We start from the raw sequence: 16,578 nt of genomic DNA on the forward strand, positions 1-16,578 counted from the left end.
ACGGGAAAATAAAGGAACCAATCAGTGGATTGTGGTCCATTAGGGCAAAAGGGGTACTGTCCCATCAATCTCACCCAATCCCCATCTGAGTGCCCTTTGATTTACAACCAACCAGGGGGTGGCTCTTCCTGCCATTGCCTCTGGCTCCACCTGTTAGTCTTCCTGTCTTCTGCCCTACTTCTCACAGTGGGAACCAGCTACCGCAGCAGATAGTCTGACTGGGCGTTGAGCAACTTCCTGTGTGTCACAGCTGCCTCTTCCTCCTTGTTTCCCTAGAACATTGTGCTCTACGAATGGCTGCCAGCCTTCGTTGGGAATGACACCGCTGAACCTTACACAGGTGAGGAGAAGGAATCATGGCATGTGCAAGTGGGTACCGTTCAATGGGGGCCAGTGGACTGAGCTGATTTTGTTCTGCTGTTAGTGTGCAGGGTTTGGGGCATGCATATGCGTTTAAATAAATATAAATGCACTAGAGGTTTACCCGAGCCTCTCCCGTTACTTAAAACCACAATTCCTTTCAGTTTTCACCTTTACTCAAACTTTGGCTGTTGTTTTGAACCATCACTTTCCCCTTGGAGACCTTGGTAGCAAGGAGTTAACAAGTCAAACCAAATCCAATCCAATCCAATCCAATCAATAAGCAAGCATGTTAATAAACACCTTTTCTTCATTTTTCACATTACACATTTCCATTTTAAAATTAATGATACATCCCCTTTTGTGTGGGGTGCAGTTTAGAATAATAGGGTATGTAGATTAATGAATAAATATCGAGGAAAGGAATTGTAATATCAGGAATAATAAAAGATATAAGAAGGGCTTGCTTGCATGTACAAAACAGGTAAAGGACCCCTTAATGGTTAAGTCCAGTCAAAGGCGACTATGGGGTTGTGGTGCTCATCATGCTTTCAGGCTAAGGGATACGCCATTTGTCCACAGACAGCTTTCCGGTCATGTGGCCAGCATGACTAAACTGTTTCTGGCGCAATGGAACACTGTGACGGAAACCAGAGCACATGGAAATGCTGCTTATCTTCCCGCTACAGCGGTACCTATTTATCTACTTGCACTAGTGTGCTTTCGAACTGCTAGGTTGGCGGGAGCTGGGACAGAGCAACAGGAGCTCACCCTGTCACAGGGATTTGAACCGCTGATCGGCAAGCCCAAGAGGCTCAGTGGTTTAGGCCACAATAATCCAGTGACAAATAATATCTTTGTAATTAGCGAGAGAATCTGAAGCTACAATCCTATGCATTCTAACCTAGGACTTGGGAGTGCATCTCACTGAACTTAGTGGGGCTTTACTTCTGAGAAGACTGAGAATGGTTAGAAGACCACCTCACAGAGCTACAGTTCTTACAGGGGAAGTCATGAGTATTTAAAGTGGTAGAACAGCGTCTTAAATCTATAGTGCAGGCGGGGCCTGAATTGTATTTGGGGATTCTGCGTACCTTTGCACTATAAACTATAGATTTCATTAACCAAACATGCACACTTTGTCCAAAAAGTGTGTCTGCACTTGACTGATCATCCATGCAGCAATGGGGCCTCATCCTGCTGTAGTTGCCATCCCTGCCCTTCATTGAGTATTGTTATTCAGAGCTGTCACCTCTGTTTCAGGTTACAAGCAACATGTGGATGCTAGGATCTCACCTGAATTTGTTGTGACTACAGCGCTCTTTCTGGGCACCATGGTCCCTCCTGGCGTGTACATGAGGTAGGAATCTGCCTTACTTCTAGCCTTCTTATGGATTGGCTGATACATCAGTTGGATGAGCAAACCTCTGAGGCTTGGACCATGCATGTCAATTGGAGAATGGTAGCCTTGCCGGAAGACACATTTCACATGCGCAAGGTCCTAAGTTCAGTTCCTGACCACCTCCATCTCAAAGGATCTAGCAGCAGGTGGTGGGAGAGATTCTGTAGAGTCACCACTAATTTGAGTAGACTCCGGAGAACCACTGCCAATCATAACAGACGGCTCTGATCCAAATAGACTCGGTATAAGGCAGCTTTATATCTGCAAGGCCCTCTTATGTCCTAACCACCTGCCTTATCTCTGGCAGTGGAGGGACATTGTAAGCCCTGATATTGATGTCAGTGCATGTATAGGTTTGCATGAGAGGAGGAGGTCCTTGAGATATTCTGCTACCAGGTCATGTGGGGCCTTCAAAGGTAAATAAATAAATAAAAATAATAGTACTGTACCTTTTAATACCAAAAATGAGGTACCAGAGCTCATATATTTATAAAAATGTCATGGGTGCCAGCAAAAGTATTGGCATGGGCAGCTGGAAAATAGGAGACAACTGCCACTGAAAAAAGCCCTGAATTCTATATACAAATGGGTAGTCAATGCAGATGGAATGATGCTGGAGTTATGTGCTCCAAGTAGTATTTACTGGATGGCAATCTGCCTTGCTACGTTTGGAAGAGACTGCAATTGCTGAACGCTCTTTGAAAGGAGCATGAGTGACCCTGGACAGCCCTAGTTCAAACCTCTCACTACTGTTCTCTCTTGACCTACTCACACCGTGGTAATAAGGAGAGGATTTGCTGTCCTGCCTCACAGGGTTGTTATAAGCAATACTTAGCACGAAACCCTTTTAGCTCTTAAGAAGCAATGCAATGCAATGAGCATATGCTTATTAAAAAGTTCCCCCATCCGTCTGCTTTTGCTGGTGCAGCAAGGTAATCTTAGACTCAACTTAATGGTCTTACAGAGGGCTCACTTTAGATGTTGACATGATAAGGCTGCTGTGTTCTCTTCCTCACTCTGTTCAGTGGAGCCCTGTTTGGTTATCCCTCTTCCCCTTCTGGCTTCCCTAGGGCCCCTCCAAACATCTTTTGTTGTGCATTCACGATGTTTTGAGCTCATCATGCTATTGGGGGAGTTGTATGTGACACTACTTTCAATACGGTTTGCACCGATGCACTATAGCTGTGTCAATAACATGTTGTAGAATACACCTGGAGGGGCTCTTATTTTCATGGGTTTGGATATCATTCCTTTCCTGCTTAGAGCATCGTTTCACTTCTTTTGCTTTTCTTTCAGGAACTCAAGTTGTCACTTCCGAGAAGTGATTAACAGAGATGGCACCCGCTCCCCGGTACTCCGGTTGTGCAACAGTTATTGGAGCAGAGAGGTAGGGGGCTTGCAACGAAGCATAAATTTCTAACCAAAGGCACGTGTTACACCACTCAATGGTGTAAATTGGTTTCTGTCGTTGGTACAGATACGCCATTGGTCACTGGTAGAACACATGCTCTGCATGCAGAAAGTTCCAGGTTTAATTCCTGGCACCTCCAAGTTGAGGTGAGACTCCTGTCTAAAACCTTGGAGTGTCACTGCCAACCGGTAATGACCAGGGATGGAGAACCTGTGGCCCTCCTGCGGTTAATAGACACAACTCCCATCATTCCTGACAACTGTCCATGTTGGCTAGGGTTGATGGGAGTCCAACAGCATTCGCAGGACCACAATTCCCTCATCTTTGGTGCAGACAATACTGAACTAGGTGGACCAACAGTCTGCCTTGGTGCCTGGCAGCTTCCTATATCACGGGTTAAGCAGGTAACCTCAGCAAGGCATGTAGCAACTCTGGACCCAAATAATGTTTTCAGTAAGGTTGTGTTGGTCTCTATTAGCTGTGGGCCAGGCTACTGATCTAAAGATCTGAACTGGCGGCTTCCCTGCTGTGCTGCTAATCCTAGCTCAGAACTGGCAATGGGTGTAGCTTTGTGGTGTGCTAATGCTGTACCCTGAGTCTTTTTATCTATCCTGTTCAGAATCCCAATATCAAAACGGATAAGGATGTTTCTGATCTGCTGCTGGGGATGGCTTCTCAAATTGCTGAGAAGGAAGACAACATAGTGGTTGAAGATCTCCAAGGTGGATTTTTCCTTCTTCCTTTATTCCTGCCAGTTTTTAATCCTTCTCCCTCTCCTCTCCTCTCCTCTTCTCTCTCTCTCTCTCTCTCTCTCTCTCTGTGTGTGTGTGTTTTAATTGCAAAACAATTTGATCCCTTCTACAAACCGAGAAAGGCAATAAAAAGCAAGGAATCTTTTGACCAGAATCAGTCTAGGAATAGTTACTTTTTGGGCTCAGCAAATGTGGGTTGTCATCCCAGCGCTGTCCAGATGCTGCCAGGGCTCATTTATTCCACCTTTCCGCCCCCGGAGAAAATATAAAGAATGGAAGACCAGGACAATCCAAACTGGTGTAGATCCCTTTGCACTCCTGTCCATTCCTCCATTATAATTACAGCCCAGGTTTTGCCTCGCTCTGCTTCCTTGTTGCAATGAAATGCAAGCAATGCATGTTATCAATTCTCTCTACATCCTTAGGCTGAAACTGGAGAGCGTGGGGACTTGGTATTGCGCTGAACTGCGCGGGATTTGCAAAACAGTGAAAGATTTCTGTGTGTTGCAAATCTCTCTGAGGCTCAGTGAAAGTGAAGGGATTTTCCACACGCAAACTTCTCTGAAAACATATGGAGCTTTGACGTCTCCCTCCTTACATAGGCGCCATGTGTGTGGTGCTGTGGGTGCTCCAGCCCCCACAACATTCCCCATGAAGGAACAGGGCACCCACATTTTTTTTGCCCCGGGGGCATCTGGGCCCGACGTCGTCATGCCCAGTGGCAGAGCCTATGCGCTTGCCAAGTGCACCCCTGAGAAGCCCAGCCCGGCCAGGCATGCTGCCCAGCTGATGAGAGGAGTGGCCAACTCCAGGGGTGATGGGCCTCGTCAGGTCTTCCTGAAGCTGCAATGGGCCCCATTGAGCCTTCCTGTGGCCGCAGTGGGCCCCATCGGGCCCTCCAGAGGCCACAACAGGCCCCGTTGAACCCTGTTAGGCCTTCTGGAGGCCGCAACAGGCCTCTACCCACATGATGTCACATGTGCCATCACAGGCCCTCTCCAGGCACCCACAAAGTGGGGCAGGACCGGGAGCCTGTGCCTCCTTAAATTGGGTTAGTTTGGAAAACCACAGGACTGACCTCACTGCAAGTCACAGAAGGGAGGTGGGAATCCTTCTTCCTTGCAGTGAGCCTTAGGTTGCTTTGCAAAATATTGAGACATTTCACCCTTTTTGCAAAGTTTTGGTACAACAGGGAAGTGGGGTGGAGGAACAGTTTAACTCTTTCTGCTGCTGTTCTTCTCAAATGTCCCCTCAGATCAGGTGCCCCTTGCTATCAGATAGGGATGGGAGAGGAATTTGATTAAATTAAAATGTAAAGTTGAATTTACCTAATTCTCACATTGCAGAACAAAAAACCAGCTGGAACCTGGCCAGGTCCATTAATTCACCATGAACTTAGGTCCATTAGTTTCAGTGGGTCTATTATGAGTAAGGATGGCAGAGAAACTTGATTCAGTTCACATTTTGATGTATTTTTAATCTTTGTTGGAAGCCACCCAGAGTGGCTGGGGAAACCCAGCCAGATGGGTGGGGTACAAATAAATAATAATAATTATTATTATTTTAAAGCCAAGCGAACTTGATTTGCCCTTTTTTAAAAAAAAGCAAACTAAAATTTAGCCATCCTCTAAAATTTGCTCTGCTCTGAATTTTGCAATGGAGAGGAGGCTCAACATTAACCGTGGAACCACTTTTACATTTCCACTTACAGCTTAAAGCTGAACAGGGATGCCTTAGCACTAACACTAAGGAGTTCTAATGTGGAAGCAGGCTGGGTCCTTCCGGGTTCCTTCTAGAACAGATGCTTGTCTGAGCGCTCAGAGGTGCCTTGCCAAGGCCGCCATTCTGCTCTCTGCAGGGATTCTTCTGTGTTGCAGTGCCCTGATGGTCCTGTGTTGCACTTGTTCTCCAGATTACTGGTATGGGACCCTGAAGTACTCCCGCATGGACTTCGTAGCCAGCTGGATTCATCGTGGGCGGGACCTTGGATTAACTACCTATAATAGAGCCAGGGAGTTCTTCAACCACTCCATTGCTACTAAATGGCAGGACATCCACCCAAATGAAACGGTACTCTGTCAGAGGTCTTGCAGGGGGTGGGGGCATAGATAAGCCAGGCATGAAACAGGGTGCAGTTCAAACAGGGATAGGGAACCTGTAACCCTCCATATGTTATTGGGCTACAGCTACCATCACTCCTAACCATACTGGCGGGGGCTATTGGAAGTTGGTGTCTAAAAACATTTGGAGATCCATGTCTTCCCTATCCTTGTCTTAAAAGGATGTATGGCCACCATGAAAAAAGGTGATTATCAGTGACTACCATTGCATGATTGGGTGTTGCTTTGTGACATATAAAAACAGATTCAGTATGCCATTTTGTTTCCAGTATCAGATGAGAGGAAAGTTGCCTCATTGAGTCGCTGGGGATCTGTTGCTACTCAGAGCAGACATTGCTAGATATAAATCATCTGACCTACTATAAGGCAGCTTCCATGGTCCTCTTGTCACATCACTGCTCCACAGCTTTCAGGCCTGCCCATTGCCGTCTTTAAGACAGCCTTCCCTAGTCTCCAGTCCCCAGGTGTTGTTGAACTACAATTCCTATCCCCGCCCATTAGCCCTGCTATAGCCCAGCATCTGAGGGCCCAAAGTTAAGAAAGGCGGCATTAAGGTGTGCAAGCTCAAAAAAGCCACAGAGAAAAATGTTTTGAAGGCTTTTGTTCTTTTACTGTATGATCAGAGTGAAGCTGCTTTGGCTGACAGATTCAAAGCAGCCTCTCTCTTTCTGTGTATATGCCATACATATACACAATTGCTTCCACCAAAGGATCCTGGGGACTGTAATTTAGCCTTCATAAAGTCCCCAGGATTTATTTGAGGGAAGTCATGTGCTTTAAATGTGCGGTGTCGATGCAGCCTGCCCCTCTAACTAACCAAGCAGCCTGGAAAGCCTCCCACTCGTCTTGACGCAGCAACCTAACCTTGCGGCTTGTTCCCAGCTTTGCAGAGAACTTGCAGAGATGTACAGCAATGACACAGACCGCCTGGAACTGCTGCTTGGGGGCCTGTTGGAAGCTGATAGAAAGCTCTTCCACAGCATCATTCAGGACCAGTTTCTTCGCTTACGGGATGGAGACCGGTTCTGGTTTGAAAACACCAAGAATGGGTAACAGCTAACCAACTTTTTGAAAGCATTCATAAGCATGGGGCGCATGAACAATGGGAAGGCCAGCTTGCAGAAAGAGGGAGGAAATTTCTTGCCATTGCCACCAAGTACCAGAAACTCTAGACAGATTCACACTACAATTTTACATTATATTCGTGACTCCTGGGAGCTGTAATTTCCTCCTCACAGAGCTACAGTGTGCAGCACCTTTATAACAAACCACAGTTTCCCAGGCTCTCCGGGGGAAGTCATGTGCATTTAATATTCTTTAACCATATCATGTGTATCCATACTCTGTGACAGAGGTTGGAAAGATGTGACCCCCCCCCCCAGGTGTCATTGGATTTGAACTCTCATCATCCCCTGTCAGCAAGACCAAAAGTCAGGGATGATGGGAGTTGTAGTACAGCAATCTGGAGGACCACAGTTTCTCTCCCTACCCTGCTCTATAATGTCTCAAATACAGCCCCCCCAGGAGCACCACAGATTCCCCATCCCTGGCTTTCAGATTTTGAGAGAGCCCTTCAGCAAGGGCTTGAGTACAGCCACTTCCCTCTCCTCCTTTCCCTCCTATTCTTGCCTCATTCTGCAAATTCACTTGCCTTGTGTCTGGGCCAAACCTGCCCCCCCCCCACAGGATGAGTGCAAACAAAATGTGTTGCGGTTACTGCTGTTCCTCCTCCTCCTTGCTCCTCCAGCAGTAGCAGGGCCAGGAGGCTCCAGGGATTGGCAGTGGGCCTGTTAGTAGGATATGAGCCTTTGGAAATGCTTGAAAATGCCAAGCCCCGAAGCTGTACCTGTCTAAGTCAGGGATGGGGAACTTTGTTCAGCCTGAGGGCCACATTGCCTCACGGGCAACCTTCTAGGGGCCACGTACCAGTAGTGGGCAGGGCCAGATGCAAAAGTGGGTGGAGCTTTATACCCACCATGCAGAGGTCAGAGGTTTCTGTGCCCACAGACACACTTTGACGTATCCAGGCAAATGAGGCATTATCACAGTTCAAAGACACAGACCAGCCAGGCAAAATCACTCCTGGAGGGTGTGGCTTTTGGAAGTGGGTGTGGTCTGTGGAGACAGACAGGGCTGTAGGACCAATATTGGTCCTCCGGCACTGAGGTTCCCAACCCTGGTCTAAAGGAATGGGCAGCCCTAGAAGTTGTTGTTAAACAATGATAAATCTTCTCAGTGCAGAGGGGGCAGTGGGGCAAGCTACTCTAAAAGGAAAGGGGAAAAAGACACTGGGGCTGTAGATATGAGAGTGTTGGAAGTTCAGTGCTAATTGCTGTTTGGGAAGAATCACATTTTCACAGCAGCAGCAAATTGCAGGCTGAGTGATGGGAAAACGTATTTCTCTTGAAAGTGAGGCACTAGCTTGTGGAAAGACCGAACTCTCCTGACTACGTAACTGCACTGTCCCTGTGCAATATCTTTTTTAAAAAAAGAAGCCAACATAGATAAGTCAATTTTCTTAAAAGTCATATATACCCAGGTGGTGCACATTGTATGATAAATTCTCCATCTCCTGTGCTGGTACAAGGATTAGTTCAATGGGGCATGGCAAGATTGTGTGCATGTTGCAAATCTGTACAGGCTCAACATTTTGAATATTAGATGTAACTTGCAGACACCTGAACATTTAACCCTCGAAAGCTGCCCAAGGTTCTAGACCTTATGGGTATAAAGGCACACTTGAAAATGCAGAGCAGTGCTGACTGAAATCTCCAAAGCCATAAGATTCCTTAATAGGATCTCCACTGGTTCAGGCCAGGGCTTCCATGCCCTGCATAATAGTGTGATGCCCCCTACATATTGCAGAGCTTCACAAAAATTCCATGCATGCACAAACATGTTTAATTTACACAGTGTACATACATTGCATAATTCATATCTGTTGGCACAGAAATTGGATCTGAAGCTTGGGGCCGTAGGGAAGGGGGAAATGGGTCACCAGTTAAAAGGGATCATGTATCAAGTGGGCTTCTGCCCAAGACCCCACAGACGGCAACAGGCTGTCGCTTCACTTAACCCTTTTGCTGACTCCCTTTCTCAGGTTATTCTCCTCTGACGAGATTAAAGAAATTAAAAATACCACATTCCACGACATCCTGGAAGCGGTCACCGATGCAGAGTCAAAAGACATCCAGGCAGAAGTGTTTTTCTTGCATGATGGTGGGTTTTCTGTTCTGGGCTGTTGACCAGTCAGTAGAGCAACCCCACAGGATCTGTTCCATAACCCTTGTCCACTTCTCCAAATAGACCAGGACCAGAAACCATGGCTTGGTGTTGCTTGTTCAGATAATTTGGAATCAAAACTAACCACAGTTTGTCATGATTTGGAAACAAAACAGCAAACTGTGTTGAAACAGAAAGTGAATATTTCTATTCTGTTCCCTGCAGCTGTGTTAGAGAAGGGGAGATGGGAGCATATAAGCCCAAGGTTTTTTTTATTATTATTTAAAAAATTACATTAAGCTATGGTTGTTAGGGTTATGTCTGAATTCAACCAGAGTTTATAACCAGACTGAATATGATTGAATATGATCCAGATTGAAAACGATCCGCTCCCATTCAAAAGGCTTGAAGCAATTGAAATATATCAAAATTTCAATTGAAAAAAGGAATAATGTTCCAGGAGGAGATTTTGGATGGAAACCATGGTAGGGTGGGGCTTTTTGGGTTTTTTTTGCACCTTGTGATATTTACAGTGGGAGCATTTTTATGACATTCCTTCCATCTTGCTGCAAGAGCGGCTTTATTTATTTTTATGTTAGGTGCCACAATCGCTTCAGTCCATTGTTGCAGTATGGAGTAATTTCCAGAATTTCAACACACAACCCACTCAGCTTACCCACACCTGTAAACCCAGATCACCTGAGATGCTTTCTGTCTGCTAGAGAGATAGAGAAGCAGTGAAAATGCCATTGCCAAAGCAAGTTCCATCCCTTTTGGCCAGAGAACTTGGAGCAATTTGGCACTTGGCCTGGATGGGAGTTGACATCAGATCAAAGCGTTGCTGGAGTGGGGTGGGTCTGTGTACAAATTGCAACTACGGGGGAGGGAAATACTTGCTGCATTTATGCAATCTTCAGGAACTCTTGGGTGGCTGAGGGCACAAGTGATCAGTTTGGTCTAATGCCCAGGCAACTTTGTCTGTCTTCCCAGGTGCGCCATGTTCTCAGCCCCAGCAAGTGACTTCACAACAGCTGCCTGTCTGTGTCAAGCTAACCGTACTGGATTACTTTGCAGGGAGTGTACCTGGATTTGTGATCACCATCATTGCTCTCTGTTGCTTCCCTCTGGGTTTGTTTCAGACCAAGTTTTGCTTACTTTACATCCCAAGGAGGGGTTGGATTGGGGCCATGTCCTTAGGGGTGCCGCATTGCTATCAAAAGTTTCTGCAAAGTATGACCATGTTTATATGATGATGAGTCTTCCATGAGTCATTGGTACTGAGTCTAAGCTGATCTAATCAGTGGGCGACCCCAAACACTGCCAGATGATGCAGCTGTTAACCTGTACTATTTGGAGGAGAGACATGTGTTCTTGCTGAAACTGATGCCACACCTTTTGTGTTGCTTCTTCCAAGCACAGGTCCCCACTTTAAAGCGCTCTCTCTCTCTCTCTCTCTCTCTCTCTCTCTCTCTCTCTCTCTCTCTTTGCTCTGGAACTTTCCCCATGAAAACCCACTCTTTGAAGCTGAATTGGAGCAAACGGCCATTGGGGTTTTCATTCAGTTCATTAGGCATTAAAAGGCAAATTTACCAAATTCACAGTTTCCAAAACAATATTTGAACCGACGCAGTCGTCCTCTGAAATTCACACTTCTCCAAATTTTGCTGTGTGGTTTTTCCAACCAAGTAACATGTGCAAACATGAACATGCTAGGATGAAAAGTGCATGTAATAAAAGCATATATTGCTGAACATAACCTATAGAAGTTCCTTATATTGGGGAAAATTGCTTTGCAAAAATGTAGGATATTAGGAAAAGCTGCCTCTCAAAATGTGTATATTTGGGGAATTTCACACTAAAATGCTGATGAATTTTCACAAGAGCTTTTTTAAAAAGATATATAATTAAATTGCAAATGTGGAGAACCAATTTTAAGATTGGAAAACTGAGAGAAACTGAAATTGGCATGTTCACTTATCTCTAGGACCAACCACCACTTAAAAAAGCACCCATGGTTTGTTTATTTATTATTTATTTCATAAAACGTATGGTTTGATCAGGAATGGGGAATATGTGTCTCCAGATGTTACTGGACCGCAACGCTCATCCTCCCTGCTGTCTGTGGCTGATGAGAGTTGTGGCCCAAAATACCAGGCGGGCACCAAGTTGGAGAAGGCTGCTTCAGGAGTTGTCAGTGGGTCCCTTGCAGGGTGCGGGCTGTGGCAGGTGCCCAACAATGCCAACCCCCAGCACGGTCATTAGCTGCAAGCAACCCTGGCAGCGAGGGCTTAGCTTTGTATCAAGGCCTGTCCCATTGGTGTCTCTGCAGTGAGTCTGTTTGTCGCCTGGATCGTTGCTGCCTTTCGGAGGAGAGCGTTCAAGAAGCTGCAGAAGAAGAAGCAAAGCCCCTCGGTACAGGCAGAAATATCTGCAGATTCTATCCACGGTGAGGCATTTCCCAAAGCATCTGGAACCAAATTCTCCTGCAGATGCAGGAGTAGTGGGGAAAGTCTCCTTGAATATCTTTTGTTCCTTGCTCAGCAAACAATATTATTACTTCCTCTCTACATCTGTGCTAGGGATGTATGGGGTGTTCGGGGAGGGCTGGTACTTCTGCTGGAGGACATGCCATGCTCCTTCTGGGGTAGTTTGTCCACCTGTGGTCCCCCACCTTTGGTCTCCTGCATTTAGCCCTCCCCTGTGGCTCCTGTCAGCATGTGACAGAGGCCACACCCTGGGAATGACTTTGACTGGCCAGCTAAACCAGGTGCGGGTAGCTGATGGATCTCAAACCATGTGAGTTAAGGACTTTCTACTGTCCACTGTACTTCAGACCTTGGGGGGGGGGGCTATATTTTTTTTGGGGGGGGATGAATTCCTATGCCCCACAAATAACCCAGAGATGCATTTTAAATAAAAGCACACATTCTACTCATGTAAAAACACACTGATTGACTGTCCGTGGGCCGGATTTAGAAGGCGATTGGGCCGGATCCGGCCCCTGGGCCTTAGTTTGCCTACCCATGCAATAATTGGTCCAACGGTCAAGAAGGCGGTTTCTGCACCTGCCTCAGAGGGAGGTGAGGGGCAGATGGAGCTTGCCAACCTGGGAAGGTGGCCCATCTAGAAGAAGGAAAGCTCTGATGCTAAAATTATTATTAAAATTATTGTGCGTTTTTGGTTGTATCTGTTTTAATTTATCCCACTTGCCTCCTTGGGTCCTGCACCCAAGGCAAGATATCAATAAATCTTTTCATTTCTCCCAGCATTTGAATGGCAAGACCCCAAGACAGACAGCTCTCTAGTCTACCTTCAGCTGCAGGAAGACAAGGGGATCAGAGTTCTGGACAGCAAGTTGGCCGTGCTGCGGAGCATCTTTCTGAAAAGCCAGCAAAAGGTGGAGACCGTCCTTTCCAACAACAAGGGCAACAAAACCTTGCTGTTGAAGATCCCCAAAGAATATGACCTGGTATGCAACTTGTACGGTGTCTGTCTGCTTGTTTACTCCTTCATTAACTATATTGAAAACATTAGATGTGTTCACATGCTGCTATCTGTACCCATGGGCAAGTGTTGTACAGCTCAAATGTTGTGTACACAGACTGTACGCTCCTTGGACGTTGTATGTGAATAACTTTAAGAGTGTGCACAGGCCCAGATTAAGACATGCTGAAGCCCTGAGCCAGGTGTGGGGAACCTTTGGCCCTCCAAATAGTGCTGAATTCCCACTTCCATCAGGCCCAACAAGCATGCCAACGGCCCCAGGGATTATGGGAGTTGTAGTTCCGCAGCATCTGGAGGGTCAAAGGTTCCCAGCACCTGCTCTAAGCTGTGTCAAGTTTAAGAGTCCCTGTTCAATTACATTACCAAAAATATGCAGCATTCTAACAGAAATGGAAATAGAAATAATAAAAATTTATATTTGCCTTTGTATACATAGATGAGGATGCAGCTAAAAAACTAAAACATTTGTCTTCCAGTAAGCATATCTGCATCTGAAATGCTTTCAAACAGAAATGCCTTCTGATTTCTTACTTAGCATATATGAAAACTGTTGACATACAGAAAGACAATTATGCTAAACTTTAAATATAGTTTAAAGATGTATTTTGAGGTCCTTTGAAATATTTAAGCTTCAGCTTCAATCCAGCACTGATTGTGCAGCTCAGATATTAGTGTAAAAACATTGAACACTCATTGAATGTCATGTCTGTTGAAATCCTGACTTCCTATCAGCCAAAATCCCTTATTAAGCCTCAGTTTAAAACAAATCAATTAACAGCAGCTGAAGCAACATTGTCCATCCATTGTTTTTAGTTGCTATGTAGAAAGATTAAAAAAGGAGATATTCCTGAGAAGGGATTTCCACGATCAGAACTTCTCCATCTCATTTATTCATAGGTGTTGCAGTTTGATGGAGAGGCAGAGCGAAAGGAGTTTCTTAATCGTCTGAAGGTCTACCTTGAAAGAAGTGGACTCTCTCTCCACATATCCGACATGAAGGAACAGCAGCTGCTGAAGAAGGCTGTTACCAAGGAGCAGAGAAAGGACATCCTAGATATTTTCTTCAGGCATATATTTGCCCAGGTACTCTCATAACACTAGAACTCAGGACAGACAAAAGAACACTGACTTCAGCTGGCGTACCAGGTTAATTGAATCTGGTACCTTGGGTTGTATTCAACTAAATCCTATTCAGAGTAAACCCACTAAAAGGAATGAACCTAAGTTAGCCACGGCCATTAACTGCAATAGGTCTACTCAGAGTAGGACTAGCATTGAATACCACCCACAGTGTTCACAAACCTGGCAGCAAGGCCCTCTGAACATGATGGGACTTGTTTCAAAGAAAGCCGTGCATCAAATAACCACATGCAAACTTTGTTTTTTGGCCCTTCTTCCCTACTAAGATATAAATAGCTGCAAATGTAAACATCTGTCTCTGAGAACATGTAGAGGGCAAACAAGATAAGCGGACAGCACATACATAGTGATGATGTTATTGTGTATAATCAAGGTAATTTGCCATGTGTACGTGAAAAAGAGCCTCAATGTTGCACTGTGTTGCTCAGGCAAATGTTTCCAACTCTTTCCTTAAATAGCCCTTCTCGGGGATAGATCTGTGCATGTGCTTACCTATTTGACAAAAACTTTTCAGTGTAGGACAGCCACTTTCAGAGTCCAACAGGGGATGTGTCCCCATCATGACTTCCTCCTCTTCCTCCTTGAAAAATGCTCATCTCACCAAGAGGAGTGCATGTCAGTGACGCTGTCGGTGGTATCCAATGCTAGTCCTACTTAGAGTAGATTCACTGAAATTAATGAAGGACTCGTGTTCACTCACTTCAATGGGTGCATTCTGTGTAGGGCTAGCACTGGGTACAATCCTATGCAAATTTGGCGTAATTCTTTTTTTTTTTAAGCCCCCCTCAAAAATGCAGAGCCTGATGAGCATGGCAAGAAGGAGCATGGTAGTTTCTTTCATTACTTTCATTTTTTTTATCCCGCCCTTCCTCCAAGGAGTTCAGAATTATGTACATCCTCCATTTTTATCCTTACAGATATACCCTGGGTGCTCAGTGAGAGTTGGAGACAGTGGCAGGCCTCAGATCTCCCCAGTGAGATTCAAACCTGCTGTCCTTTGTCTATTCCCAGCATTCTAACCCCACCTCCAAATACTGCCCCTCAAATATTGCAGTCAGCAAAAGGCTGGTGAAAAGATGGCTAAGGCCAGCACTTCTTTTTATATAGATAATTTTAATTAAATTTTCTGTTTTACAATTTAAAATACACATTTTACATCCTCAATGACTTCCCATCTTCTCTTTCCATGGTTCATTTTATATATCTTATATCCCTGCATATTTTACAAAAACTATATCATTCAGTATTCCATTATTGTATCCATCAAAACTTATTTACACTGTTGAATTTATCTTAATGCTGCCAGTGTTTTCAGCTGTACACAGTTATTTCCCATCTATTCAATAAACATTTCCCACTCTTCTTTAAACATAGGTTCTTCTTGTTCTCTTATTCTATATGTTAAGTCTGCAAGTTGTACATATTCTGTCAACTTAAGTTGCCATTCTTCTTTGGTTGGGACCTCACTTGTTTTCCATTTCAGGGCTAACAAAACACGGGCCGCAGTAGTAGCATACATAAATAACCTTTTTTGACACCTGGGTATTTGAGTTTGAATTACCCCCAACAGGAAGGACTCTGGGTTTTTTGGAAAGTACTTTTAAACATTTTTTTCAATTCATTATGGATCATTTCCCAATACTCTTCTATCCTTTTACAAGATAACCACATATGAAAGAACGTTCCCTTGCACTTCTTGCTAGAAACCTTTGCGCAAGCGTGGCATGAATAAGTCATTTCTCCTTCTTCCTTACAGCAGCTTGTCCCCCAATGTGGAACTGTGTCCTTTTAATTGTCGGGGATTTCCTGCATTCTTTTTTTGTTAAACATCAAATAGAGGCACTTACATAATGCTTAGATGATCCGATCGATGTTCTGAACTATGGAGATAGAAATCAAACCTTGGTTGATAAGTTATTTTAAACTAATATTTGCAGAGCAGACAGAAAGGTTTGTTGCAGTTCTCTTATTCCTGGGGAGCCTGAGAAGTGTTATTCCAGGAACCTCACCATGTGCTTTGTCCTTTCCAGGTTCTAGACATTGACAGATTAGACGCTGGGGAGCTCAGCTTGGAAACTTCCCAGAAAGCCAAGGAAGCGTTGAAGTGTGAGCTGAGCAGGGAGGAGTTTGCAGATGCGCTGGGGCTCAAGCCCCAGTCTGTGTTTGTGGACTCCATGTTCTCACTCGCTGACAAAGACGGCAATGGATATCTCTCCTTCCGGGAGTTCCTAGACATCTTCGTGGTCTTTATGAAAGGTGAAATTGGATATCAGCGAAAAAGTATGGGAGGGAATGGAGCCTAATCAGGGCATTCAGAATTCTACATGGGAAAACATTCCAGGTGTTTATCATGTGTACATCAAGGAACATCTCTAGCAGCAGAGACCAGCGGCCAGATGGTCAATGGGGAATCATGTTGGTTCAGCAGGAAGTGAGTCCTGCTCAGCCAACCTGAGAAGCTACTGATCAGGATAATTATGGGAAGGCCATTCCCAATAAAGGTGGGAGAGAAATTTGATTCAGTTCACATTTAACAACCAGTTCCAAACAGTATGCCAACCAAAACATAGCCGTTTCTTCAAAATTCACACCTAGCCAAAATTTGCAGTTTGGTCCTCCAACCAAATAATGTGTGGAAAAACCAACAGGGTAAAAGTGTGCCTAGAA

The 16,578-nt window shown here is 45.0% G+C and overlaps 1 protein-coding gene across 2 annotated transcripts in view; it reads left to right on the forward strand.

Moving 5' to 3' along the window:
• The window catches only part of LOC308462532 (dual oxidase 2-like), a 52,648-nt gene that overhangs the window by 14,387 nt on the left and 21,683 nt on the right, over window positions 1–16,578 (forward strand). For both annotated transcript variants that reach the window (XM_080980254.1, XM_080980255.1), the window contains 12 exons: window positions 277–340; window positions 1,624–1,720; window positions 3,059–3,149; window positions 3,793–3,895; window positions 5,838–5,995; window positions 6,928–7,094; window positions 9,146–9,264; window positions 10,258–10,395; window positions 11,597–11,713; window positions 12,534–12,736; window positions 13,669–13,854; window positions 15,942–16,167. In XM_080980254.1, the coding sequence (XP_080836380.1) occupies window positions 277–340; window positions 1,624–1,720; window positions 3,059–3,149; window positions 3,793–3,895; window positions 5,838–5,995; window positions 6,928–7,094; window positions 9,146–9,264; window positions 10,258–10,395; window positions 11,597–11,713; window positions 12,534–12,736; window positions 13,669–13,854; window positions 15,942–16,167 (1,669 nt within the window). The remainder of the gene's footprint in view (window positions 1–276; window positions 341–1,623; window positions 1,721–3,058; window positions 3,150–3,792; window positions 3,896–5,837; window positions 5,996–6,927; window positions 7,095–9,145; window positions 9,265–10,257; window positions 10,396–11,596; window positions 11,714–12,533; window positions 12,737–13,668; window positions 13,855–15,941; window positions 16,168–16,578) is intronic.

The sequence above is a fragment of the Podarcis pityusensis genome, assembly GCF_964106645.2.
Source record: "Podarcis pityusensis genome assembly, chromosome: 14".
Classification (NCBI taxonomy): domain Eukaryota; kingdom Metazoa; phylum Chordata; class Lepidosauria; order Squamata; family Lacertidae; genus Podarcis; species Podarcis pityusensis.